Source organism: Falco cherrug, chromosome Z (assembly GCF_023634085.1).
Source record: "Falco cherrug isolate bFalChe1 chromosome Z, bFalChe1.pri, whole genome shotgun sequence".
Taxonomy (NCBI): Eukaryota; Metazoa; Chordata; class Aves; order Falconiformes; family Falconidae; genus Falco; species Falco cherrug.
In genome coordinates this window covers 15,796,785-15,824,742 of record NC_073720.1, presented here as the reverse complement: position 1 = coordinate 15,824,742, position 27,958 = coordinate 15,796,785, and the positions used below count along the sequence as shown (strand labels likewise).

Sequence of the window (27,958 nt, the reverse complement as noted above, 5' to 3'; positions counted from 1 at the left end):
CAGAGAGGGTGCAGCAGCAGACAGGTATTTTGCCCTGTCCTGGACTCTGTCTCCTGTGTCCTAGTGAAAACAATAATGAATTATGAGCATGTGCCATCTTACCAGATTCTCACTTTCTTGCCTTCAAACTGAGAGCAGGGACATTGTGCAGCTCCGTCAAGCAGTACAAGGAGATCTGCAGTGAATTGAGCTATTATGACCTATTGCAAAGGTGTTTTTATTCCTCCCAGCTCATACTGGGCAGCTACGTTTGTACGAAGAGCTATTCCTCCACAGTTCTCCAGAATATGTCTCTCAGAGTGCTGGTTGGAGAGGCCATTTTGTTCTGACCATTTCTGCCTCCAGACCAGATCTGCCTTCATTAACGGATAACCAAATCAAACAAAACCTCCAACCTTTCAATTAGAAGGCTGAAGCAAACCATGCCAAGGTCTCATCAGTCTACAAAGTTGACTGACTTTGCAGTTAACAGTCTTACAGTAAGTTACTAGGGAAGGTCTTTTGTTGGCTTCAGCGCACAAAGGTTTCAAGACATATGGGGATATTCTTTGTGTTTTTTTCTTTTTGTTTAAATAGTTGAATTAATTTCTTATGTACTTACATTTATACGGCTGTTGATATGCTTCTCATGTATTGATCGGTTGGAGTTTTGCTCACAGATGAGAATAAACGGGTTTTCTACATACAGTGCAGTGAAGCAATGAACAAAGTAATTGTTTTTTAGGGCTTCATCCCTTTTCTAATCCAGCACTGTTGGTGCTAGAAGCCAGGAACTCAGGTAAGGAAAACCATGTAATACCTGTTCTCTAGGTTCATTGGCAAGACTGCTCCCTTCTCCATCTTAATTTTTACCATAATTTGGGTATGATTATTCTTAAATGTCTAAGAAAGGCTTGTTCATTGTTGAATTATTGTGTAAAAAGTGCTCTGAGTTCTCACAACCATAGCTGTGGGAAGACTTACTGCCTTTCTTTACCAATGGAGGAAGCAATGTTTTGATGCAATTTAATTTTTATCAGGAATGTACAAAAAACATAAGAGCATATTGGCTAAAAACATAAAATAGAAAATCATTGCACATTTCATTTCAAAATTTCAAAATAAAATCTTTTGGAGTGTTGTTTAAAAAAAAATACTTTGCTTTTAAAACTTCCTATTGCTTTTGGGTTTTTTAAGGCATAACAAAATTATAATGTTCTACTGTAACAGCCTATCAAATTTAGTGTTGATTCAATCTCCTGATGATGGGGGAAAATCTTCTGCATTTTTTAAATGTGTAAAGAGTTTGTCTGGAAAACGTTTTTCAAGTTTACTAAGCATTATTACTTCCTGAGGACTGCCTGTAACCTTCTGCCTCATCAAATAAAATTTGATTGACCATTGGAGTGAGAAATAGGCTAGCTGTTCTGTCTTCTGCTGTTAGTAGAAAATTTGGATGAACTTTGAATAATGATGTAGTGTGGTTTAGACAGGCTAGTCAAAACTAAGAACAACAAAAAGCTGGAGGAAGGATATACTGCCACAAAATGCTTATGTAAAGGGGGTTTATAGGCATGTGAAAATGAATTGGTTAGAGAGTAATAGACGGGGCTGCTTACTCTTAAGGACCTGTTTGTTGTTTTACATGTTTATAGGAAGAGCTGTCTCATGCTTTTATCCTTATTCCTAGAAACTCTTCTTGAGAATACTTCTAAGCAATGAAAAGCAATACCAGGTCTTTATTTGTCACATTCTAAATGATTTATAAGCAACTTCTTAAATAGAAATAATGTACAGTCATGATTAGTACTCCAAATAAGTAAGTGGCCAAACCCCCCCATTGTGACTTTTAGTTCTTAATGTATTAACTAAATTACCAGTAAATGTGTATCATGCATTATAAGAAAGATGGGGACAGAATTTTTAGTAGGGCCTGTAGTGATAGAGCAAGGGATAATTGTTTTAAACTAAAAGAGGGTAGATTTAAATTAGATGTTAGGAAGAAATTTTTGACTGTGAGGGTGGTGAGACACTGGAACAGGTTGCCCAGAGCAGCTGTGGATACCCCCTCCCTGGCAGTGTTCAAGGCCAGGCTGGATGGGGCTTTGAGCAACCTGGGCTGGTGGAAGGTGTCCCTGTCCATGGCAGGAGGGTTGGAGCTAGGTGATCTTTAAGGTCCCTTCAACCCCAAACCATGCTGTGAGTCCATGATTCTATGATTATTGCCCCTTTCTAGGTACACTGCCTAAATAGTTTTGTATTTTGAAGCAGAAGAAATGTCTCTAAGGATACAGACACAACTGTAAGTGACAGTTTCTTGAGCTTTTGTTACCTGTCCATGTGCTGCAGATGTACACCTTCACTAAGGACAAGACTATGTTAATGCACGTGATCCTGCTGAGTCTGGTGGTTGGCAGCAGCCAGGGGTGCTACTGTGAACGTTACCCATGGGGGGCATGGTCTCCCTGCTCACAAACCTGCAATTACGGCACACAGACCAGGCACAGGTACGGCCAATCTATTTCACTCATTTTTCTATTTGTTCCCCGAGAAGATACCAGCTCTGGGGAGGGGCACCTATATCTGGAGCTCCAGCTTCCATAATATGCCAAGAAAATTTGTCACATCCAAGTGTTTACTAGATGAACAGATCATATTTTAATTGCAAGAGTTAAAAATAAGAACATTATGTATATAGAGCATTATGGTGCCTCCAGACAAACCTATATCTGCCAGCACATAGTCAGGAGAGAACAGCGAGGTCCTACAGTGGCCTTGCCAGCAGCGTGCATTGAGCAACCAGCCCCTGTGAGCACATGGGGCCAGCACTTGGTGCCCCGCTCCGGGAGCTCTGCTCAGGGCTGAGCAATGCCGTGGGAGGGGTGACCACACTGGAGCTCCAGTGTGACAAGCCTGCAGAATGATTTTTATGACCATAGTTAAGTCAAATAAATATTCAGCAGCACCAAATCAGATGCAAATCAGTGGTATTCTCTAAACTCGTGAGAAAAGAGTTCTTTTCCTCCTGGCTTTTTCTGTAGCTGTTCTCTGGGATGTTTCAGTTGACATGAATCAAAAAAATTTGCTCTGTAAACTTAAATTTTGATTTTTCTTTTAATCAACATTCTGCAATTACCTATTATCTCTTGGGTTATTTTAATTGGGCTCAAATAATTTTCTTCATCAGTCTTCACCCACAGTAAGAGAACAGCTATGATCTGTCTATGATTCTTTCCTAACATAAATTGTTAACTTTTTTTAGGCAAATAAGAATGGATGAATATTATAGCCAAAACTTCTGTGACCAGCTGTGCACAAAGCAGGAATCTCGTGCATGTAACCAGCAGACATGTCCTACCAACTGTCAGCTTGGAGACTTTGGCCCTTGGTCAGAATGTGACCCATGCATTAAAAAACAAGTAAGTATGAAATGTATTATATGGGTTAAATGCAAGAAATTATGCTTAAGAGATCCATTTGTTTCAGACATTCTACTTTATGGTAATTTATCTTCCAAATGGCAACTTAACAAGGGAAATTGGTTTTGAGTTATAACAATAGAAGATGGAGAAAATAAGTTAAAATAAGCAGATCAAAACAGAAATTAGTGACTTAGTAGTGTAAATTCATTTATGAGAACTTGCTTCAAAAATTCCATTGTCACAATTAAAGATGAGTTTTCCACATAAAGGATAAATTAAGCTGTAGAGTTTGGATGTCTATTTAAGCAGGAGAGAGTCACAGAATGTTTAGTATATCCATAGCATCTGTATGTTTTAAAGACAAGAAAAATAGGATCAAATCATCTGTCAAAAAGGGTTAACCAGCATATCCTAACAGCACTAATCGGATGGAAATGGTCAGTCTGTATTTTACACTGATAGTCAGGATCAGTTTGAGATTGCTATTAAGAAATTTAGAGCACCATTCTCCCAACATTTACAACCTACAAAAAATCCAGGTAGATGTGCTTAAAGACTGTGGAACAAATCCTCAGGATGGTGTCTTTTCCTCTTGGGCTTGTGTCTGTTGCCTGATGGTAGAGTTACAAGTGAAATGGCAGAAAGGGAAGAGGCAAAAAGTCAGGTTCAGGTTCAAGTGGATTTGACCTATAGAAACCAAGCCTTGGCAAATGTAAGCTTGTAGGGAGTGGAGGGGAGCGGAGTGCAGGTTGTTTGGGGTAGTTATGTGGCTGGTGGATCTGAGCTTTGAGGCTCACCATGACAGCAGCTCTGAGTTTCTGTGCAGACATGCCTAAAGCTCTCTGAATATCCTACTCAGCTTCAGAAATCCATGCCTGTAAAGCAATATTGAAAAATCTGCCAGATATCGTAAGTATATTTTTACATATATATATATAACTTTCTGATGCCTATGCAGGATGAGGAAGACATGAAGAAGCTGTTTGAGGTGTGAACCACGTCGTGAGATTCCCATCCTGAAACTGGGATGGGGGGGTATGAGAACAGAGCAGGGAGAAACAGTGAGAGAGCGGGAGACAGCAAAGCTGCAAGAGCTGAAAGTGGGCATTACTCAGCTGAACTGATTTCTTTCGTAATCAATATCCTCTTAAATGGCTGAGACTCTTACCTATGCATCCATATATAGAAGCATTGCTCATTTTTATTAACTTTTAAATATTGATGCAACATATTTGCTGCTTTAAGCAAAAAGGGTGCTTTTGTGGACTGTGATCCATTTTTCCTTCCAAGCTATAAAGATCACTGCTTGTGACCTTTATAAATGTAAACAACCAGAATGCAGGACATGACTTCCAGGACAAGTGTGAAGACTGGTATGAGCAAGCCTCCCATGAAAGGGTGGGATGAAGAGGTGGAAGCTCACACTATAGTGAGTGTTACAGATCCCAAATGGAGTACAAGGAAGCATTATCTTGAGATCAAAAGCTTTCAGGTGGTCTGGTGTTGCTCCTCGCACTCTCCCTTCATAGTCACTTGGTTACTGATTTTTACTGGACATCTTCCTGCATTGTTTGACTCCAAGATCTGTCTACAGGGAGAGAAGTAACAGGAATCTGCAAGGAACTGTGCATTTCAAGTGAGGAAAAGCTCTTAGAGGAGGAACTGTTCAGTCACATGCAGTCAGGTCCCATAAAAGCCCCCTGAAGTGGGAAGGAAAACATCTGAAGTGATTTGTCTGGCAGCCTTCAGCTTTGTTATTCTGCATAGAGGGTACTGACTTGGGGAAAGAAAACCCAGTGAGCACCAGATTTTGCTCCCAGATCTTTTGTAGAAACTTTCAAGAAAACTGGTTTTGTCTTCCCCAGTCACCCAGTGCTCCTCAGACAATGGCCCCATGTATGGGAACCAAGACAGATGGTTTGGGGTTGGGGATACATGCCATTGTCAAGAGTATTTCTATGTCAACAGAGATGATAAAGAACAGGAAAACTTCCATAAATGTGTTCACACCCCATTTCCTACTGTACCTTTAAAACTGAAGACAGAGGGACTGAACTTTTTATTCCTTCAGTCATGTAGGCTAGGTGGTCAAGTGTTTAATCATGTATGCTCCACCAGGGCTATTGAGGCTCTTGGATTTCATTTCCCTGCCTGCTTCACCTGGGTTGATGATGCAGTAGGATATAAGGACAAAAATAACTGATTATTTCTTTCAGAGCTCTGGTTCTGATAAAGCTTCAGCAGCACTGAGGCATGGGGCTCTGCCAGGGGGGGCACTTAGTTACAAAAACAGCTCACACAAACAACTCTGGTCTTATTTCTTCTGCCTTTCAGTTTCGTGTCCGGACACTCCTACGACCATCCCAGTTTGGGGGTCAGGCCTGTTCCGAGCCACTGGTGGATTTCCGCCCATGCTTCCCAACTAAGTTCTGCAACATGGTGCAAGTGGATTGCAAGAATAGATTTCAGTGTGAAAGTGGTAATGATAATCTTCATTGCATAACTGCTGCAGTATTAAATAGTCAAAAGATTAGACATTGAGACAAAAAAGGTCCAGATGATCCAGGTCTTGTATACTCTTATGCACAAATTCCAGGGAAAAGAGCAAGGAGAGAAGTCTACTTACGGATTTCATATGTATTAGTAGCAGCTTATGTTTGCAGTTTTTTGTGTAACTATAAGTAACACAAGTGCAAACTCTAGCCTAGGATGTCAGTATGGCCATGATAGCTAGACAGTAGCACCGTTAAAAGCAATGTACAAACATATCCTTAGAGTTTCTGAACATAAACTCACACTATCTTTATTAGATTTGTTGGTATTCCTTGTTCGCTTTGATTTAAACATACCTGATTAACCCCAAAAAAACATTATCCACATATATATCCTTTCGCTAACGCTTAGATTAAATCTTTGCAGCTTCAAAGCAAAGCTAAACTGCAGAACTGAAAAAACCATTTCTTATTGGAATAATTTAGGCATTATATTATCTTGCTGTTAATTCCTACGGCAAGTTCACACCTTTACTAGGGAAGAAGACAGACTGCCCTTCTCTGCATTCACTTTGCATAAAGTTTCTTGCTGCTGCTGTTTCTCTGGTGCAGGTCGCTGTATTGCAAAAAAATTGGAATGCAATGGAGAAAATGACTGTGGGGACAACTCCGATGAAAGAAATTGTGGGAGGAAAAAGACAGTGTGTAACAGAAAGTATGAGAGCATCCCAGGTGTGCACTTAATAGGTAGTGGGTAAGCCAGCTTTGCTTATTTTTCATAAACCTGAGATTGTTACTTCACTAATTTACATAAACAAGATAATCCCCAATTAGCACGTACAGGTATCCCATTAGAACAGGTAATCTCTGAAATTAAAATTAACAAGAAATTACAACAATGCAACCAAACCATCAGGCTAGGACTTGCCCACTGCATCTGCCAGTCCTGCTCTGCACTGCTGGCACACTAGGTAAAGAGCTGTCAGGGAGCACTGCTGTCTGAGCGGCCCTTCCTGCCTCACAGCAACCAGAGCATCACATGCTGGCAATTTCCAGCTCCGTTATGCCAAGCATTCAGAAATGTTCAGGATGTTCCTCTACAGATCTTTATTTGTCTATGATGCATTACACATGATACCAACCACCACCTCTTCCAGGCTACCAATTTAAGCAGTGTAAAACCTAAACATGGGATGCCTATCCCAGGCAATCTTGCATTTTTAACTTGAATTTTGAACTTAGCACACTCTGGTAACATCACTTATGGTAGAAACGGAGAACTGTTTGTTCATTTTTCTAGGCCATTTTTAGGTGTTTTTCTGCTTAAGAGTGACTGTCTCATGCTGACATTGGAATTATCTAGAGGGTTAGGCACTGTTGGAAAGTAGGAAGCAGATTGCTACTATAGCATTTTATAGCATTTTTCAGGTGAATTCAGTCTGAATGGGAAGTTCTTGTAAAGGAACTTCTTCCAGATGCTCGTACTGTTTCCCTCAAGCTTAAAATTTTTTCAATGCATCTATATACCACAGGATGTTTCAAGTCTTTCTATCTTTCTAGGATTGTTTATCTCTGGAAATAATTTTTTGTTAGATTTCACATTCTGGCAGGAGAGAGCCGAGGGGAAGTCCTTGGCAACTCATTCAATGGAGGACAATGCACAACAGTGAAGCACAATGAGACAAGGAAACTGTACCGTGTTCCCGCAAACCTGGAGGCTGTCAGCTTTCAGGTATTCTCAAGCAGCAACTCCTAGCTGAAAAAACATTGCCATAATCACAGTCCAAATTCTGTGTTCAGGTTTTAGGCAGTAATATGTGTTCCAGGACACAATTTCTCAACGTGGTAAGGCCTAAACGTGCTTCAGGTGATGTATGGGAATGGGATAAATCCAGCAGCTGGGTGGCTCTACTCATGCCTTTCAGATCTGTGTTTATTCACTGCATCATAAACCAGAGTAGACATGATTGATTTGTTTTGGGCTTCTCTCCTGCTTCCTCTTGGCTGTGGCCATGTCTTTGTTTTGACTTGATAACAAGGGCTTTGCTCCTAACTGTGACATAATCTGGCCAGAGGCTTGTTCAATTCCAAAGCTCATTTCAGCTTCACTGCTGTATCCTCGCAGTACCAACGGCTGTCCTAACTCCAGCTTCCTCCTAGTCACCTGCAGCCTTTGAAAACGGCTCCTCCCTGAGCCATTTCAGCCCCTCATCCTGCCTGTTCCCTGCCCAGCCCCTTTGACAGAGGCAGGCACCAAGCCTGGAAGGCAGGAGGACAAGAAGTACACAGTGTGGGGAACGGTCTTGCAGGACAGGCCAAGGACAAAATGAACCTGGTTTGTACCTTATAAAAAACCTGGGAATCACTGATTTTTTTTAGACCTGATATTTTAGATTTTTAGACACTGATATTAAGAAAATACTTTGAATACCATGGTCAGGGCACAACATCTGGCTGTGCATGTATCAGCAGGCCCTGTCTGAAGCCAATTGATACTGCATTGGGAAGGAAAGAATGCAGGACATAAAACCAGATCAGCTGATGGATGAAATCTGAACTGCTGGTTTTTGCCATGTGAGGTGTTAGTATTACTTTAACAGAAGCAAGTGAACAAACGACACCCTAATATGTTCCACGGAAACTGCAGTTGGATTGGCCATGACATGTACGTTTTGTCAATAATGGTGAAAATTACTGTGTGCAGAAATATGCAACTGGGAAAAACAAGCCTTGGTTTGCCCAGGTCTCTTTAAAGCTGTGCAGTTTATTGTTATTGATGTCCATTTGCACAACTGTTAAGCACTTGTACATCTCACCTTTGACAGTGCATCTATATCTTTTAACATTTAGAGCAGCCTTAGGTATAAAAGGGTCACCGGATCAGGCTTTCTTGGAACACCAGTGTGTTTCCATGCAAAAGCATATGACTTCTTGGAGAATGGAAGTGGGCTAGGGGAAAGGACCACCTCACCTCCCAAGGTCCTTAGCAGCCCTATTAATTAAACAAGTCTAGAGGAGGGAAAAAATTACACCTTTCAAACACCTCCAGACATATGCCTGAGTTTTGGGAAATAAGTCATTTCTGAACTGATGCTAAAGTTGCGTTGGTGCTTTACACAGCAACACCACTAAGGTTTACTAGCTTGATCAGGTAGGTTTGTTCCCAGTTCCTTTCCACCTACCCTCTACCATGTCATTCAGTACGGGTGCTAACGTTGCAAGTATACTCTAAGACTCTTCTCTGGAAACCTGTTCATTCTTTTAGTTGAGAATTAAGAAGAAAGGACAGAAAACATCAAGCTTTTTGCCTTGTACAATATAGAAGCCATGAAACTGGGACTTAGTGTGGACCTAGCAGGAAGGTCTGAGACCCTTTGAAAATCATGTTGACACATGTTGAAAATTATTGTTAAGCTTTGTGGCATGTGGGTGGGGAATTTTAGAAGGAAGTGTTACATGCTTCCCCCAGCTTGTATAAATGCTTAATAGTGAGTCTACATCTAATATTGTCTTTGTCTCACCTATTAACCTTTCTCAGCCTCATCTTTTGTGTTAAGAACAGGTTTTTTAGCTTAATGCCATGTCTCAAAGAATCAGGCATGTTTCTTCCATAAAAAATATCAAAACTTATTGCTTAATAGGTTTCTGTTTCAGATTACTGTTTGAGCAAATGCATTTTGCTTTACTGAATCTCCAGGTAATAGATGAAGAGGATGATGTAACATCAGATTTCTACAATGATTTAACTCCCCTGAGTGACAGTGCTCATGGAAGTAGTTCATCCACTCATGGTGCTAAAAGATCTTCTGGTATCCCATTTTTATTCTCAAGAAAGACACGGGTTAAAGTCACATCATCTTCCTCCTTCAAAAAAGCCATTGAAGCCTCATATGAAAAGGTAATTGAATGTTGCCTCCAGTTTCTTCCTTTCATTCTGTTTCTGTCTGCTCATTTCAGAACTGAGCTGCCAAAGACTACTTTTCTTGTCATTGGTCATTACTTCAAAAAAAATCCAACACAAAACCACACTAGAATTATGCATTAAAAATCTCCTCTTCTGACACTGCAGGGTGTTCCTGGTTGTAACAAACCTTCTCTAATGCAACATAGTTTTCTGTTTTCGTGCAGAAATCATAAGTTTTATCCACTTAAGAAAGCATAGATTTGACACAGATTTGAGATAATCAGATCAGGTAAACCACTCCTTTCCCTGTCCTAATTGTAGATTGAGAAAGAAGAATGCCATGTAGTTACAGTAGCAGACAACTCTAAAAAGAAATTAAGTGTACTCAGGAATGTTACACATACACATGTACTGGGAATTAATGTAGATTACTATATTAGGTTTTTTTGTTTGGTAGCTAACTTGCATATTGGAGTCTCACAGCTGCCAAGATGCACTTGGTCATAAAGATAATTTCAGAAATAGTGCACCCACAGAAAAGTTTCTGAGAACAGAAAAATTTTTCCCAATAAATTCTGCACCTTTAACGCAGATGAATACTGTGGGATGTAAGATTATGTACTTTTATAATATAATGGCAGTAAAGGATGGGCTATTGTTTGCACTTGGGCATGGAAGAGGCCATAGGGCTGACTGAAACTAAGGCCTGTTGAAACCCAGGAGTTCTAATACAATCAGAATTAATCTTTTACAAAAATATCAGTCTTAATATTCAGATTTCCTGGAATAGAAGTTTACTGCAGCCTTTCAACAGTTCAAGGGGGCTTATAAGAAAGATGGGGACAGACTTTTTAGCAGGACCTGCAGTGATAGGGATAATGGTTTTAAACTAAAAGAGGGTAGATTCAGGTGAGATATAAGGAAGATAGTTTACCTCACTAACTTGTCCTAATGGTTAAATAACTTGACTTCTTGAATAGTCAATTTCTTCTACTTTGAATTCAAGTATATTGAAACACCAGCTACTGGAAACCTGTTGACTTTCATTCCCATGTAGAAACCTGTGTACAGATCAGGCTGTTCTTTTGTGCAGCTGGTAGGTTTATTTTGGTGGAATGGTGGCTTTTTATTGGCTTAAATCCAGAAAAAAGCTATTTATGGAAATGTAAGTTTAAATGAAACCTTCATCAGGAAAGTTTTTTGGATATATATTGGTTTTCAGCATTGTTGTTATGAAATCCCAGAGACCCACCTGAAATAGCCAATAACTTAGTCTGGTGTTGGCTAAAGATGACACAAATTAAACTCCCCTCTTATTGGATCCATAGCAGGAATTTTTACTTGGGTCTTCCTCATGTTCTCTACTGTATCAAACTGTATTTATGTGTTTGTTGACACATGTATACTTACGTAAGTCTGAGAGACCTATAAATAAATTTGCAATACTTTCTTAAACAGGGAAAATAGAAGCTTATATATATAACTTAAAAGGAGAGGAAACTCACTGGGTTTGGGAGGTCAGATTCAGACCTATGTGTTAAACTGTGTGCAGAGGGTTTCACATGAGCATCCTAGGGTCCCTAGGGGTCTTTAGCCACTTGAAGGGTCCTGCATTTTTCCATATTGGCATGGAAGAAATATGAAAACTTGATTTTTTCAAGTGTATTTTAGTTTATAAAAAACTCTTTATGCTAAGCTGACTGGTCCTCTTGTATGTCTTCTTCGTTTCTGATCCTTTAATCATAGAATCATAAAATCACAAGATAGTGTGGGTTGCAAGGGATCTGTAAAGGCCAGCTAGTCCAACCGCCCCCTGCAAAGAGCAGGGACATCCTCAACCAGATCAGGTTGCTCAAAGCCTCATCCAACCTGACCTTCAGGAATGGGGCATCTATCACCTCTCTGGGCAACCTGGTCTACTGTTTCAGTGCCCCCATCATAAAAAATTTCTTCCTTATATCTCACCTGAATCTACCCTCTTTTAGTTTAAAACCATTATCCCTATCACTGCAGGTCCTGCTAAAAAGTCTGTCCCCATCTTTCTTATAAGCCCCCTTGAACTGTTGAAAGGCTGCAGTAAAGTCTCCCCAGAGCCTTCTCTTCTCTAGGTTGAACAACCCTAACTCTCTCAGCCTGTCCACATAGGAGAGGTGTTCTATCCCTCTGATCATTTTTGTGGCCCTCATCTGAAGCCACTCCAACAGGTCCTTGTCTTTCTTTTACTGGGGACTCCAGATTGGGATGCAGTACTGCAGGTGGGGGTCTCACCAGAGCAGAGGGGCAGAATCACCTTCTTCGACCTGCTGGCCACGCTGCTTTTGGTGCAGCCCACAGTATAGTTTGTTTTCTGGGCTGTGAACACACATTGCCAGGTCACAGGTCATGTCCAGCTTTGCATCCATCTGTATCTCCAGTACATTTTCTGCAGTGCTGCAGGGCTGTTCTCAATCCCTTCATCCCCCAGTTGAAGGGGATGGTTGCCCTGACCCAGGTGCAGGACCTTGCACTTGGCCTTTTTGTCCTCCATGAAGTTCACATGGGCTCACTTGTTGAGCTTGTCCAGGTCCCTCTGGATGGCAGCCCATCCCTGAGGCATGTCAACTGCACCACATCTTGTCAGGTCCTGTAGACTTTTGTATGTTCAGACTCCTGAGGGGTTCTTGAACCCGTTTTTCTCTTACAGTGGGAGGGACTTTGCTCCCCCACTCCCTGCCTTGAGGTCCATCCACACAAGAGGTGTGGGAAGAGAGACTGCAGGTGAAGTGTGAGGGAAAGAAGTTGTTGATTTCCTCAGCCTTCTTATTGTCTGTTGTTACCACTTTGCCTGTTGGGTTCATCAGAGGGGTATACTTTCTTTGACCTTGTTATTATTTGAGGGGGTTTTATTGTTTTTTATTTCTATGTACTATTTTCTTCACTATTTTGTCATTGAAATTCTATGCTGTGATTTTAAAAGACTTCTGAAGTCTGTGCCCATTCCCTTAGCCCAAGTTCCTAGTACTTCTGGCAGCAGTTCATTGAGTTGGACTGCTTGCACTGCAATTAAAAAAAATGAGAGTTCAAATATAGAAAGCCATCTCTATCCCCGAGGGTGTCAGGCAGGGACAGACATGATTCTCTGGCAACTCTGCTTATGATATTTGGGATGAAAGATTACTTAATCAGCATGTTTGGGTGAAACCCTGCTTTGTTAGAAAATTCCCAATTAAAACTATTGGTTTCAAGATCAGTCTGGCTCAGCTTGTATTTGGTTGCTTTTTTTAAGGAAGCACTTTGTATAGGAAAACTGAACTTCAGTACTCACCCTTGATTTAGACTAGGCTTTCTTTGGGAATAATCATCCATGAAGTGCTAATAGTTTTATTAATACCTGGTACTCATGAGTCAAGCTTGCTACAGGCACCAGGGTTTACCACTATGATTAAACATAATTCCCAGAAATGACTAGAGAATTTGGAATCCACTTTCCTGGATTGTTCTGCAAGTGAGCATTTCCAGCGTTGTGCGTGCCTAGGGATTTAGTACAGAAATCACTGGGTTTGACAACTGTAAGGGAAATTGCTAGTAATAAAAACACTTAATTGCTATTAATAAAAGCACTTAAGATACTTTTACTAGCAGAAACTGGAAATGTGAGGTGTACGTCAAACAAGAATTAATATTTAGCATGCTAGTGCATGCTAAAAACAACTAAGATTTTAGAATCAGTATTTGCCAAAGTGGCCTGCAATTTGAGTGTCCTAACTGAAATGTCAGGTAGCACAGCTGAAAATTGAGGATCAGAAGCTAAACTACCTTAAAATCCTAAAAATTATGTTGCCACAGGGTATTTCAGGAGCTAACTATAATCTGGGAATTGTTGCATACTTTATTTCTTCTATTCTTATTCTCACTGCAGCAGAAAGCTGAGTACCCTTAGCTTATTTTCCAATGTGCAGATGAGAGCACTGAAATGAATAGTGCCGTGCAGAACTGAGAGCTGAGGTCCAGCTCGTGTGTTATGCTGCTCAGTCCTGGCTGGGAATGCTGCCTTTCAGAGGCAATCTTGTGTCTTTTAAGCCAAGTGACCTCAGAGACAGAAGTGGAATAGAGCCAACCTAGCAGTAGCAAAATTCAGTAGAAGAACCCATATATAAATCAGTAACAAATCGTCTTATAATATTTTTTTCCTATCTGCTGGTTGTTCCTAATGTTTTTCCTATCGTTGGTCATTCACTTCAGTTTACTGCTCCTCTTGCTCTTGGATCGCTGCTTCAGACTTCTGCCATCAGTTCCCCTTGTCACTTTATAAACCCCTTCTTTTATATTTTCTGTTCTTCTGTTTAGTTAAACTCCCACATAAACAGCTGCTAGCATTGAAAAAATATATGAATTAGCTGTTTCAGAAACATAAGTTGTTTCTAAATGTAAGAGATGTTTCCAGTTTTTGAACTTTCTCTTAACAGCCTGACACTTGAGCTCAATGACATCTTTATCCCTGTCATTTAGTTTTGGTTTTAGCAGATGATAAATTGTGAAACTTCGTAACAGTGGATGTGAATTCAAATTACCTGCTCAACAGATTACTTGCAAACAACCCATGGATGCTTACAAGCTGAAGGCTTTCCTCTGAAATTTTTGATTGTTTTATCAATTATTGGTGTATTTATTATGGCAAGAATCCTTTTGCTTTCTGTTTGGTAGGTGTTCAGGGAGTCCTGTTATTTGTAGGAATGCTATATACCTCTGCAATGTAACAGAGTAATGAGCATTGTCCTCCAGAACTGGCTCTTGGAAACTCCAGGGCTAGTTTGTTCATGGTTAAAACAGTATGATACACAGGATTAATTAGTTCTTGCAGTGTATCTTATGACATACTCTTGGCTTCTTTGCTTTCTGCAGGTAACTACCTATGAAGGTGTTAAGACTCCCTTTTTCTTATTTCTAGAATTCCAACTTTATTAGAGTCCATAAAGTCATTTCTGTTGCTAACTTCACAATGAAACAGTCAGATCTGCAGCTCTCAGATGTCTTTCTAAAAGCACTTAATCACCTGCCCCTGGAGTACAACTACGCTTTATACAGCAGAATATTTGATGACTTTGGCACTCATTACTACACCTCTGGGAAGATAGGTGGTTCCTATGACATTCTTTACCAGTACAACTCTGAGGAATTGAAGAACTCTGGTATGTAATCTTTAATACGAAAATATGATTTTTTCATCACTTTCCTTATCATTGCTTTTAGGTCTTACACCACATAGTAAGTTCTCCAACAGCAAAAAAAATCCTTTAGACTTGCATAGGCCCAAGAATTATTCACGCTGCCTAAACATAGAGCAAGAAGAAGTTTTTGCTCTACACTGTCTTAATTTGAAAAGTTCAAGAGATTCCTTACTTGGTAAATGTCATTGTGTTCAGGGAAACCTCTTAAGACCTTTAGATCAAAACCAGGTGCCACCAGAAAAAGGTGTTCCAGCATACTTCAGTGTGGGACTGAGGTGTGAAATGTGTAAATGGCACTTTTGGGGATACAGTTATTAAAGTCTTAGGTATTGCTTAGAAATTACTCTTAAAATATTCCTGTGACTGCCAGACTGTCAAAATGAAAAGACAATACCATGGAAATTGAAGTGTAAGGTTAAAAGCTGTGATCCTTAATGCCAGTGAGGTAACTTTCATGGGTATGGGATGGTATCTAAAGGGGATGGTATACATGACTTAGTCCAATGCCGTTTGTACCTGGCTGAAGAGCACAGAGACCTGCAATGGCTCACCTCAGTATGGGAGGCTGAGGGCACGGTGCCATCATGTGACATGGTCATGGTGATGAAGCTGCTGCTCTGTGGTATTTCTAGGCTTGGCAGTGGATGAGTCAATGGAGTGTGTCCGAACAGAAACGACAAAGCGTGTGTTCTTCCGGAAGAAAAAGAAAGTCAGTACCAGATGCACCACAAACAGGATGACAGTGAAACATGAAGGTGACCATGATAAGAACAGGGCCCATGTCCTGTTACTTACCCTGAGCCATACCATTCCCCTCATCTAGGAGTCCCAGGTGACCTCCCAGCTTTGTTGAACTACAGATGCTCTTCCACCACTGTCAGAGGAGCCAGTGTTTCATTGTCTCTGAAGCAAGCACTGGAAACATCCTCTTACTTGCAAAAGGAATTAGGATGTAGGAGCCATTTCCAGTCAGACATGGATCTGATAAACATTCCTTCCCTGTGGGCCTGGGTCCAGGGCCAGGCATGTTGAACTGGGAAATGGGCACAACTAGAAATCTGTGATCATGACTGAGTTTCTGATCTTCTTGAAGGGTTGCTCTGGGCTTATTGATAGAGTTGGGCAGCAATAACACACTCCTTGACTTTCCCCTCCCATCTTCCTCATGCTAAACAGACATCTAGGTACAGGAGATCCCTCAAAATGCTAGAAATGTGTCTCAGGAACTGCAAAAATCTGGTGTGTTTTCTGTAGGAATGGCAACAGTCATGTTTGCATCACTAAAACCAGGGTTTTCATCACCTCCACCATGGTGGAGGAGGACACTAAAGATAAATATCTTTATCCTCATTTTATGATCAGTTTCTGTTACTCAGCTGTTTACAGCTGGGATTGAAGTGTTCTTCTAGGGGAGCCTACTGTGTCCCCTGCATTTTCCACAAGTATCTGGTGTAGTTCTGAGTAGCTCCATGGCTCAGGTCTCAGATACTTTCATTTGGAAGACTACGACAGGCTGCTGTCATAGCAGGGATTGTTTTTCTGAACTTAGACTTCATTCTTCAAGGGTAATTTTGAAAACTTAGTGTATTTTTTTATATCCTCTAACACTCTTTCTTAAAACTCTGCTGTTACATCCACTGTCATTGGAGGCCTTTGTCTTACAATACTGTGATGAAATCCACTTTCAGGTTCCATTTTGGAGTCATCTGAACGGTCATTCTCCCTGGTAAAAGGTGGCAGGTCAGAGTATGCAGCAGCTCTGGCCTGGGAGAAGAAGGGAGCTTTTCCAGGACATACAGTCTTCACCAACTGGTTGGAATCAATAAAGGACAATCCTGTGGTGATTGACTTTGAGGTAAGAGAAGAACAAGAAAAGTACTGACATAGTAAAGCACTCAGCAGTTAGCAGTTCTTCAGAGACCTCTGCAGGTGTTTTGTCTTTTAAATTGGAATGATGCCCTGTGTGAAACGAATGTGCAAACATATGGGTGTAATATATATATTCAAAACATGTATTAGAACTACTTCTTGTGCATTTGGGTTTATAAGCAACAGCAGCTTTGCATTATCCATGGACAGTAGGAATAAGAGGAAGGAATATGAGTGAATGACTGACACTAGCAGGAGCTCAGGCACGGGCAGGGGTTAGTTACTTACTATACAGAAAAGCAGTGCATGGTGCGGGAACACTTTTCTTCCTGTGCTCTTTATCTTGTCAGGCTTTGTTGCAACATATAGCAAGGAGCTAAACAGAAAAAAACCCAGCAATTCATTGGTATCCCTGTCCTGCTCATTTAATGCAGTGTGCCAGTGCTGTTGTGAGTGCACTGAGCTGCCTCCCTCCATGGCTGGCACAGCGGCTGCACAGCAGCAGCAGCACAGTGCTGGAGGCAAATAGCACAACCTGCCTGAATGCAGCATGCAGTGATCTTTCTCCCACTGCAGGTGCTGAGTTCCTGAAGGCAGTGCAGGAATGTGTCACATCATCTGCAGTGTGCTGAATTTTTGGACATGGTATCCTACTTGGTCAGTTTTCCATTGGCTCACAGAGCCCTAAAATTTGGGAAATAAAAGCAACATAAACAGGATAATATAGATGTATAGCACTGGCATGCTCCTTGAAAGCATACGTAACTTTTAACTTGCCTGATTTCTGTGTGATAGAGCTTCTTGTGTAGACTCTAGTGTCTTTATAATCCTGCAGCTACCCCCAGCAGGACTGTGCTGTGTCTAGCTAACTGCCTACTGAATGGCTGTCTCCCAGGTGTCCCCCATCATGGATTTGGTGAAGAATGTGCCATGTGCCGTGACCAAACGTCGCAATCTGGGAAGAGCCCTGAGAGAATACGCAGGCAGGTTTGACCCTTGCCAGTGTGCACCATGCCCCAACAATGGCAGGCCTGTGCTTTCTGGGACAGAGTGTCTCTGCCTGTGCCAGGCTGGCACCTATGGCAAAAGCTGCGAGACACGAGCTCCAGGTTACACATCAGGTATTTGGGTTGATATGGTCCTTCTGGTATCTATTTGTCAAAGATGACTCTGACAGATCTTCCCTTACTAAATCCATAGCACTTCTTACAACATGGTGATGGTCATAGAGTATGTATAAGAATAAAGGCAGCATTAAAAATAAAAAAATCAAACTGCATAGGCATGGCTCAAAAGACGTTGTAAGACATGGTGAAATATTCTTTAGCTACATCATTAGGATAATAGGAAATGAGCTGTTCAGCAATAAGGATGGAATTGAGATCATGAAAAAAAATAAGAAACCCATTCCTCTAGTTTGCCCTATAGCCTATTATGCCTAAAGACTAAATGGCTAATGGAGATAAAAATAGTTAATTATACTGTGGAAGGAAAACCCAGTTGCCTTAAGAAGATGGAAGATAATCATCAAACTGTGTCCAGTTCTGGACTCCCCAGTTCAAGAGAGACAGGGAACTACTGGAGAGGGTCCACTGGAGGGCTGCAGAGATGATGAGGGGCCTGGAGCATGTCCCTTCTGAGGAAAGGCTGAGAGAGCTGGGCCTGTGTAGCCAGGAGAAGAGAAGACTGAGAGGGGATCTGATCAATGCATGCAACTATCTTAGGGGCGAGTGTCAAGAGGAGGGGACCAGCCTCTTTTCAGTGGTGCCCAGCAGCAGGACAAGGGGAAACAGCACAAACTGCAACACTGAAAGTTCTGTCTGAAAATGAGGAAGAACTTCTTTACCTTGAGGGTGACAGAACACTGGAACAGGCTGCTCTGAAAGGCTGCAGATTCTCCTTCTCTGGGGACATTCAAAACCCTCCTGGATGCAGTTCTGTGCAACCTGCTGTAGATGAACCTACTTTAGCAGGGGGTTGGACTAGATCTCCAGAGGTAACTTCCAACCCCAACCATTCTGTGATTCTGTGATCATTCTGAAGAATTCAAATAAAAATTTCATGCAAACAGATTTTTGAATGAAATTGGCACTAGTGTCATACCTATGGGAAATAGAAGTATTATATTTACTGTTACATATATTAATATTCCAGGACCAAAAGGGGACAAAGGAACAGAAGGGAAAGTCACTTAAGCAGCTACAGGTCCCATTATTTGACCCTGATAAAGAAATATTTTGAAAGAAATAAACACTTGAAACTACGCAGATAGAGATTAATGTAGAATGTGTATTGCATACAGAAAATAAAGGGTATGAAAATAAAAGTTTTTATATGCTTCATGCTGGCACAGACACAATACCCCAGAGGATAAGAAAATACAGGAATGTTTTCATTTAGCCTGTATGGGATGTAGATTTGGGGTTTAGACATGGTGTTAGAGCTCAGATTTATTTAATAACTCATTAAATACTGAGCTATCTAAAAAGGTTGTCAGCACCATGAAAACTCAGACATCTGTGCAATAGAAATAGAAAATAAGCTGCTGCTGGGTTTGAACATTACTTGCAATCCAAACTAGAAAGGAAGATGTATCTTAGGTTTTCACGAAGCAGGTGGAATTTGGCTGCTCATCTCTTTGAAAAACTTCACAATCTAGATACAATACACTCCCTTAACAGTAACAAATTTATATCCTCTGAAAACAGCTATTATGAATTTACTACCATCGCTCCCCTATGTGGCCTTAAGAGAAATACTATGTATGGTACAGATCTACCTAAAGATGGGATTTCTTTTCTTTCTTGCAGTTGCTGTAGATGGCCGCTGGAGTTGCTGGTCTGAATGGAGTTCATGCAATGCCTCCTTCAAAAGAAGAAGGACCCGGCAGTGTAATAACCCCTCTCCAATGAACGGTGGGAAACCCTGTGAAGGTGAATGGGAAGAAGAGGAGGACTGTTATGTCTCTGTATTCACAGACAGGTAAGAAGATGGTAGATGAAAGATCTCCATAGTCATGGGGCAGAGTTAAGGAGCCTTCCAGAATGGCTTTGTGACTACCAAGGAGAAAGAGCAGACAACTCTCCCATCTGAACTTCTGTGGTGGGGCTGAGAGAAGGAAATGTCTGGAAATTTTCACATCTTACTTCAAGTTTGGATTTATTAGTTGTTTATTCCTAGAAAATGGCTTATGTATTACATATGAAAGTATACCTGTAGATCTTTCATGGTGCTTTGCTTTCTTGTCCAAAGCCATGGAGAACTCATCTACTTCTGTTCACGGGAGTTCACAGTTTCCATTTTTTTAATATCCCAACCTCTTACAGGTTTAGGTCTGAACTCATTCTGAGAGACAATTCCACTGAAACTACCGTGCTTTTTATATTCCTGCTTTGATTATGTCTGATGTACTGGTTTTGCATGGTTTTGACTTAAAATCCTAACTCCAACCGCAAAATGGCTCTGTTTTTTGCATCTTCAAGAGCAAAGCTTTGTGCAGATTCGTTTTTTCTACTGGAATCAAAGGCTGAAGCAGGATTTTAATTGTCATTGCTGTAATGACTGCAGAGGAGATTCTGGAGTGCGTAGGAGAGGATCAAAAGCAACAGGCTCCACAGTTCTTTGTTACTCACCCTAGCTAGACATCATGAGCTCTGTGCGCATGGACACCTGCCTCCTGTAACCACTGCCTGATGGCAAGAGGCAGGTTTTGACTCCATTATCTTAAACCCAACCAGATCATGTCGACTCCTTAGAGACTTCCTTCATATTCTGTTCTTTGCCGCTTTTTCTTACTCTATAAATATATTTAATGAGCTGTGTTGCTAGAAATTGTAGCCCTTTATCTATCGCTTTTTTGGTGCTCTCACAATCTCCCTCCTATCAACACCTGCAATTTTTTATGCACACCATCTTTTATTTAACAGAATAAAGTTCTTTCACCATGGCAGGGATGATGGGGCACAGCAGCAGCACTCCCATTCAAAACTCCTAACATACTACCCCTGTTACTTGGTGACACCAGTGCTTAAGATACATCCTCAACAGCATTCTTTTACTTTTCAGAGGTGCTGCTTGTATAAATGATGATGAAGTCAGGAGAGAAGAGGATGTCTTGGTTGGCAAACCTGAGTCTGGGTGCTCCAAGCCAGACCCACCAGAACACAGTTTTATCAGGGTGAGCATGAAAAATGACTGATATGGAAGGGAAGTGTAGTAGTTGCAGAGCTGGGAAATTTTGTATCTTCTTTACTACATGTGCCTGATACCCAAGCTAGCTACAGTGCTAGTGAGCATCTTGCTGTGCATGTGGCATGCTGTGCGACTCCTGTCCACCAAAGCCCACCGGCAACTGAAGCAAAGGTCAGGTAAAATCCATTTCAATCAGTGGCCCTTGAATCCTTGTTTTGTAACAGTGAAATCCGTTAGTGCAGCTGGACAAACATATCCTTATATAGGTGAGTGGATGACTCATATTTCAGAGTAGGAAAAGCACAGATTCATTCCATCATATCATCACGTTCTATCATTGTTTCTTTTGACAGTGTCTAGTCTTGTTACCATAGATTTTTGAGGGACTTTCTGGTTTCTTTTTTGTAGAATGAAAAGAACCATTACGCTGTGGGGGAAGAAGCTGAAATTGCCTGTGTGAGTGGTCATGTCCTCAGTGGCTATCAATTCCTTCGGTGTCTGCCAGATCAAACCTGGACACAGCAACCTGTTGAATGTCAACGTAAGAAAGAGAAAACTAATTTAGCTCAGCAACAAAACAGAAGTAGAAGAAAAAGACATAACATAGATTTTAATACAGGTTTTAACAGAAGAATCTCTAATGATACCTGAAAAGATAGCATTTTAAGAAGGTATTTCAGTAGAGATGGCAAAAACATGAGTCACTACATCGTTCCTCTTTCAGTTCAGAAGTGTTACTATTATGTGCTTTGTAAGGATATTGTAATATTCAGTGCTTTAGAAAACCATCACATGGTTGCTGTGAGGTACTTCTCTTGACTAGTTGTAAGTACCTTTAACAGAAGGACTCATCTTTTTTTTCCAGACTTACATAGGTATCTTCAAGTTGATAACGTTTTGATGAAGAAAGCATTGTTAGAGGAACTTGTCTACCATTTCTTTTATTAAAGGGATAATGTGTCTCTCAGCATCCCCCACCCCCCAGGCTGCCTTGAAAATCTCCACAATAATTCAATGCCTTGAAGTATTTATAGTCCAATTAAGAATTAAGGGTCAGAACTGACCTGGGTTTGCAAACAGGAGAGATTCTAGGAGTTTTCTAGAACCCAGCATGATTTCATTAACTCAAAATTTTTCATTTCATCAAAAAAAAATTGTAAAAAATTCATGTTATCAAAAAACTTACCTAAATATACTTAAAAGCTTTCTATTGTCATGAATTTTGTTTTGTTAATAGCTTCATTTACAAAAGAAAAATTAAAATTTGCTGTTAATGCCTTTCTTATTCTTTTAAACTGTAAAAGTAAATTACTCGTATTAGCATACATAAGAAGGGCATTGTAATTATTTAGTTATTGATTGAAAAATATTTGTAAAGTCTCTGACAGTGCACCAAAAATTTCCAGACTTAATTATGTTAAGTATTTATTTGTTTTGAATGTCAGTTGAATGTTCAGTGTTACTGAGTGTCTTTATGGCTCTTCAGAAGAAGCATTATGACTTGACGTAAATATCCACACACCATAAAACCAACAAGAATTATACTTTTTTCCTGTTTATTACAGCCTCAGCATGCCTCAGGCCACCAACATCTGACAGTGTCACAATTTCCCCATTTAAGCAACAGTACAACATTGGTGAAACCGTGAAGCTGAGCTGTCAAGCTGGGCTTATAGTCACTGGGCAAACACAGTATACCTGCGGGAAAGATCTGTCTTGGATACCTCCTATTTTGAGATCTATTACATGTGAAAAAGGTTGGTATGCCTGCAGATACTTTACTGCTTCTTTACTGCTGGTATTAACATCACAGTTTATTTTAGCTATCTAGAACTAGAAGGCAGATGACTGGGTTTAAGACATAGAGCAACTGTTCATTAGTTTGGATTTTACTTTGTGCCTACCACAGTGCCATATAATTTCAGCCCCAAAATTCTGCATTAAATTTAGAAGTATTGGGTGCAATATAATAAATATTTTAACTATGAAATTGAGATACTTAAACTGTTTTCTTAAGAACAAATCAAAACGAACCCCAGCTGTATTAGCAAGGCATTGTGAAAGCAAAGTAGGAGAATGCCTTCTATTGAAACTTCAGCTTCTATTCTTGTATAGGATTTTCCAGTGATTTTTGCAAAGACTGGTGCATACTTGTGGAATCCCAAGCACTTCAGCTTTTGAAGAGAGAAATATGGGATAAACTGAAACAAATGCATTTTAGGTTTTACAGCATAAGTCTAAGGTATTTCCGTTCACTTTGTTGGCAGTTACCATCACTTTCACTCTTTCATTTCAGACGTGCAAACTACGAATAGAGGTGTTTGCAATCCAGGACAAAAGCAGGTTGGATCTCGGTGTGTTTGTATGTCTCCAGAAGAAGATTGTGTGTAAGTTCTTTAATTAGAAAAAGAAAAGCCAGAGTTTCTCCACTGATAGATCAAGAGTCCATTGTGACACAAACCAGGAAGAGTAACAAAAGACAACAGCAGTTCAGGGTTACTCTGTATTCAGATATTAGCCAGCTATGCCTCCCTATCCACATTACAGCCCCACTTATAGCCTATGAAATGAATGAACAATGCCATTAACAAAACAGCACACCATAGCTCATCCTTCTAATCTACATTACCATCTGCTATTGGAGATTCCAATTCTCCCTTTTCTTGTCTTCATTCTTCCAATTTCTGTATCTTCCCTGTCATCACCTTACTATAATAAATCATGTTCCCTGTGTTTGAGATTCACTTTTTTAAGATTAACACAGCAAAGCACACTGTATGTTTCAGTCTCCAGAGCATCTAGAAACACCTAAGACTTGCATTTACTGTGTTTTTACGCAACATGACCTGCTCTGACCATTGAGCCTTCAAGTGAATAGAGGGTCATCCTAAAGGACTTTTAATAAATGACTGGCCAAGGTGGAGGTGTGATGTGGGGCTGGGATTAGGAAAGATGAGCACAGATTGAGCATAAACTGTGCAGTTATAGGGCTGAGATCCATACACATTCCACCACAGGGCTCCTGTGTAACCACAGGCAAGTCCCTTGGCATGACTTTCATCTCATTCATGTCAACCCTCAAATAACTAGGTATCTTCTCTCTCAAGAGACCTTGGGTAGAGAGAGAGAGAGCTTGTCAAAAGTGCATAGGCAAAATCCTTTGAAAACTAGAGAGGTTTTGTTGACTAAAGCTATGATCTTAACTCAGGAGCCTAAACAATGTGAGCCGTATTGCTTGCTTTCTTTGGGAAATTACTAAACTCCACAAGATAATGCTTCTTGGAAATGCCTGCACTTGCTGAGAATGAGTCCACTCAGGAACCAAGAGCAAACCAGAAAGAAACTACAAGCAGCATGGCTGAGTTTGCCTGCCATTAGTCCCAAACTAACTGTGCCTCAGAGGCGGACATGCACACACAGCTGCAGGGCTGCATTGCATCAGATAAGACACCCCAGGCCCTGTGGAAATTACACCCACATTGTGGAGGTAACAGCACCTCCTGTTTTCTTGTGGAGGCATATGTCCTTCACGTCCCATCAGTTGGACTGGACCAAAGCTGCTTTATCTCACAGCACTATGCTGTATCGGGTCCAGTTCCTGCAGTAGCTGGGACAGCCTTAGGTCTTTAGAGGGATATCCTATGTGCCCATGGCTTTGCTGTGTTTCATCTAATACTGGTGGAGCACCTAGAAGCGTGGACTTGTTGCACAGCCTGCTAAAATAATTTTTCTTTTTTCCCTGGGGCAGCCACTACTCAGAAGACATCTGTGTGCTACATGCTGTTTCTGAGCAGAATGTGACCAAGCCCAGCTGTCAGTACTCAGCTGAAATGTGCCTCGGAGAGCAGTCATTTTATTTCATGCATGCTGGCCCTTGTCATGGTGATTCCAACCTAGACTGGGCTATCGAAAGGGCAAAGCTCTCTGCAAACAGCTTGAAGAGAGTGCCCTGTGGCTATGACACCTGCTATGACTGGGAGGAATGTCCAGGTATGTCTTCTGAATGGTGGGATTTATCCTGCCCTTTTGATCTAATAATAAAATGTGCTGACTCTTTCACTGCTCCAAGAATGGGATTTACAGCCATTGTGGTCCATCTGAGCAATTTACAGTAAGAGGAATGTGGGAGTGTGGTCAGCCCCACGCCCCTGCTACCAAGTGTTACACCTAGATACATGTCTTTTCTCTTTACCCACAAGTGGTGTAGCGTTGCCTCATCCCATTAGTAAGGCACAAAATGAACTTGTAGATTAAGGGAACTTTTGAGGAAAATTAACATTTGAACCTTTAATCACAAAAATGTGATTTAATCACAAGAATGTGGACAGCAATGTTGTCCATTCCCTGTGAGGTTACTAACCACTAGTTTGTTTTTCAGGAGGTAATTTGGGCCACACCCTATATAGCATGTAATTAAACTATGAAATTCAATTATGATACTGCTTAAAAAGCAAGACTGGGGCCATCAGGCTTAATGGGATTTTAATGGTTACATTTGCAAATACCCATATGTGAAAACTGTGTTTATTAAGAGTTTTAATAAACTAGCTAAGCTGGTGAAATCCCTAAGAGGATTATTTCACAAACACTGTTGTGCAATTCGGCTATTTACTGTGTAACTTTATGATAAGAGCAGTGGGTTTTCCTGTAAATGTCTGAGGTGCTGGCTGGCTCCGTGCACATCAAGTGCTTGCCAGGAAAAGGCTGAGTGGCAGCCATGCTCATTCCTTCACTTGCTTCCAGAGACAACTATGACCCTTATCACACATTGTCTACTTATGATAAATAAAGCAGCTGCAGTGTGTAGCAATCCTAAAACCCTATTTTGAAGATGAAAGATTTCTGCAGCGCAGGATTTTAATTAGGTGGCTGTAAAACTACCACATGAGATGTTATTTGTTGTGGGGCCAAACCAGAGGGCACAACCAGGTGTGCCCCTCAAGGGACGTGTTGTGGTGGAGCCTCTGAGCAACTTGGGCTCTTGGGAAGACGGTTATAATTTTAAAATGATATTATGCCTATTTATTCCAGAGCCCATAAGAAGCCTAGATCTGCTCCCACTGTGTAAATGGTTTACAGCTGGATACTGTGCCAGCACTTCAATGTTATTATCTCAAAAGCCTACAGAGAAGCCTTGTTCAGTGAAGAAAAGTGAGAGACAGAGGAGAAAAATGCATCAAATAAGTTTTTATTGCGGTGTTCAAGGGGTTTGAATTGGACTTTCCTTCTCACCACCTCCACAAAAGTAATCTTTCTCATGAGTATGCACAAACGTTTAGGAAATCGAAGTTTCGGTTTTCCTGAGAAAGAGTAGCTGGTATCAACACAGAGGCAGAAGATACTGCAGTACCATGTGAAAGCAGCTAAACAGAGGAAAACACACATTTTTCATATGTTTTAAGAAAGAGAAGGCAGAAACTTAGTTTCCTGCCCAGGGAATTTCTGGGAAAGAATATAAAGAGTCAGAATCTGATTAGATCAGAAATGGGTAATGAAATAACCAGCAGGACTGAGCTTTACCACAGGCCAGCAGCAGGTAGCTTAGCATTCATAAAGGGAGCTCTAATGAAATAGGAGCTGACACAGTATGGACCTTAAGACTCCATTTCACAGCAACATTGTGTGCAAGGATAATTGGGAACAGAAAGTCAACTTAATATCTTTTTGTTGCAAGAAAGGTCAGGGAAAGCCACTGGATAAAAATAGTTAGGTACTTAATTTCTGCTTCTGTATGGGCCATTGCTGCAAAAACTGATACTTAAAGCTGCTTTTGCCTCTATTGTAAATGCCCTACCATTTAGTATATGCACTATAGGCTTTTTGTAACTAATATATCACGAACCTCCAATAGTGTTTTTTTTCCCTGTTGGACCTTGAAATGTTGTCAAACTGTACAATATGTTTTTAGTCATGACATTTGCAGCTAAAATTCCAACATGTTCATTCCCAGAGACACAGACCCAGTGCTTCTGCCTGATGCCTTACCAGTGCCCCAGAGAAGACAGCTACCTTCACTGCATCCAAATGGAGTCAACAGGGAGGAGAAGGACAGTCAGCCATTGCACACTGGCAGCCATGAAGTGTGCTGGCATCAAACTGAAGGTGCTGGAGCAGGGGAGCTGCCTGGCATAACATGTCAGCTCTCCTGGCAGCCACCATGATCATCCCACCATACGCAGGTTGAGCCATCCTGGGGAAAACCTGGATGGTTATAAAAGGACAAGTAGATCAAAAACAAGGATTAAAAGAAAAAAAGAAAAAAAAAAACAAAGGGCACGACAGATTTTTGGGAGAAGGGTGGCAGTGGGCTTTTTTTGGTCTGAAAATGGGTGTGTGGCATAGGAACGCTCTCACCGCTCATAGCTCTGTGAATATGCAGGGGGAGGGAGGGGAGCGGATGGAAAGGGCAAAAGAGGAGCATTGCCTCTGGTCTCACCTAGTGCTCAGTGAGACTCTTCCTTTCCTTAGCCATTTGTTGCTTTGCCCCTGTGCTTGTGACTGCTGTGCACTCTGGTTGTCTCATTGGCTGAGTACCTGCTGTGTCATCCAGGCAGGAAGACCAGGCACTTCAGTATCACTGCCCGTTCCCTCTGACACCTAATGGGGTCATGAAAGACGTTACCCTGTACAGGCACCCACGGTGCAAATTCAGGGAGCAATACAAAATACTGGAAACCACAAATACACAATGATTGAGTAAAGTTGTCAAAACCATGTGATTTTTAATCAGAGTAACTGAAGGGAGGAAGTGGTTGCTTTATGGGTTGGTTTGCTGGGTTTGAGCCTTAGATACTGTTTGGGAATTTTGATGGTACCTTCTGAGGTGAATTAAACACACGTTTGTGCTTAAATATAAAATAAAAGTTTAATAAACAATGTAGTCCTACCACAATA

At 41.0% G+C, this 27,958-nt stretch overlaps 1 protein-coding gene across 2 annotated transcripts; it reads left to right on the top strand.

Annotated features, from left to right (window-relative positions):
- The first annotated feature begins 435 nt into the window (after positions 1-435).
- Positions 436-27,958, top strand: C6 (complement C6). Of its 2 annotated transcripts, XM_027811413.2 has the most exons (18): positions 436-778; positions 2,329-2,486; positions 3,242-3,398; positions 5,736-5,880; positions 6,506-6,647; positions 7,487-7,625; positions 9,591-9,791; positions 14,725-14,965; positions 15,637-15,759; positions 16,693-16,859; positions 17,769-17,994; positions 19,684-19,855; positions 20,939-21,050; positions 21,473-21,605; positions 22,630-22,821; positions 23,361-23,451; positions 24,813-25,054; positions 27,015-27,958. In XM_027811413.2, the coding sequence occupies exons 2-18, from the start codon at positions 2,329-2,331 to the stop codon at positions 27,194-27,196; spliced, it is 2,823 nt and encodes a 940-aa protein (XP_027667214.2). In that variant the 5' UTR covers positions 436-778; the 3' UTR covers positions 27,197-27,958. The 2 variants fall into 2 exon arrangements, with proteins under 2 accessions (XP_027667214.2, XP_027667219.2); XM_027811418.2 differs by lacking the exon at positions 2,329-2,486.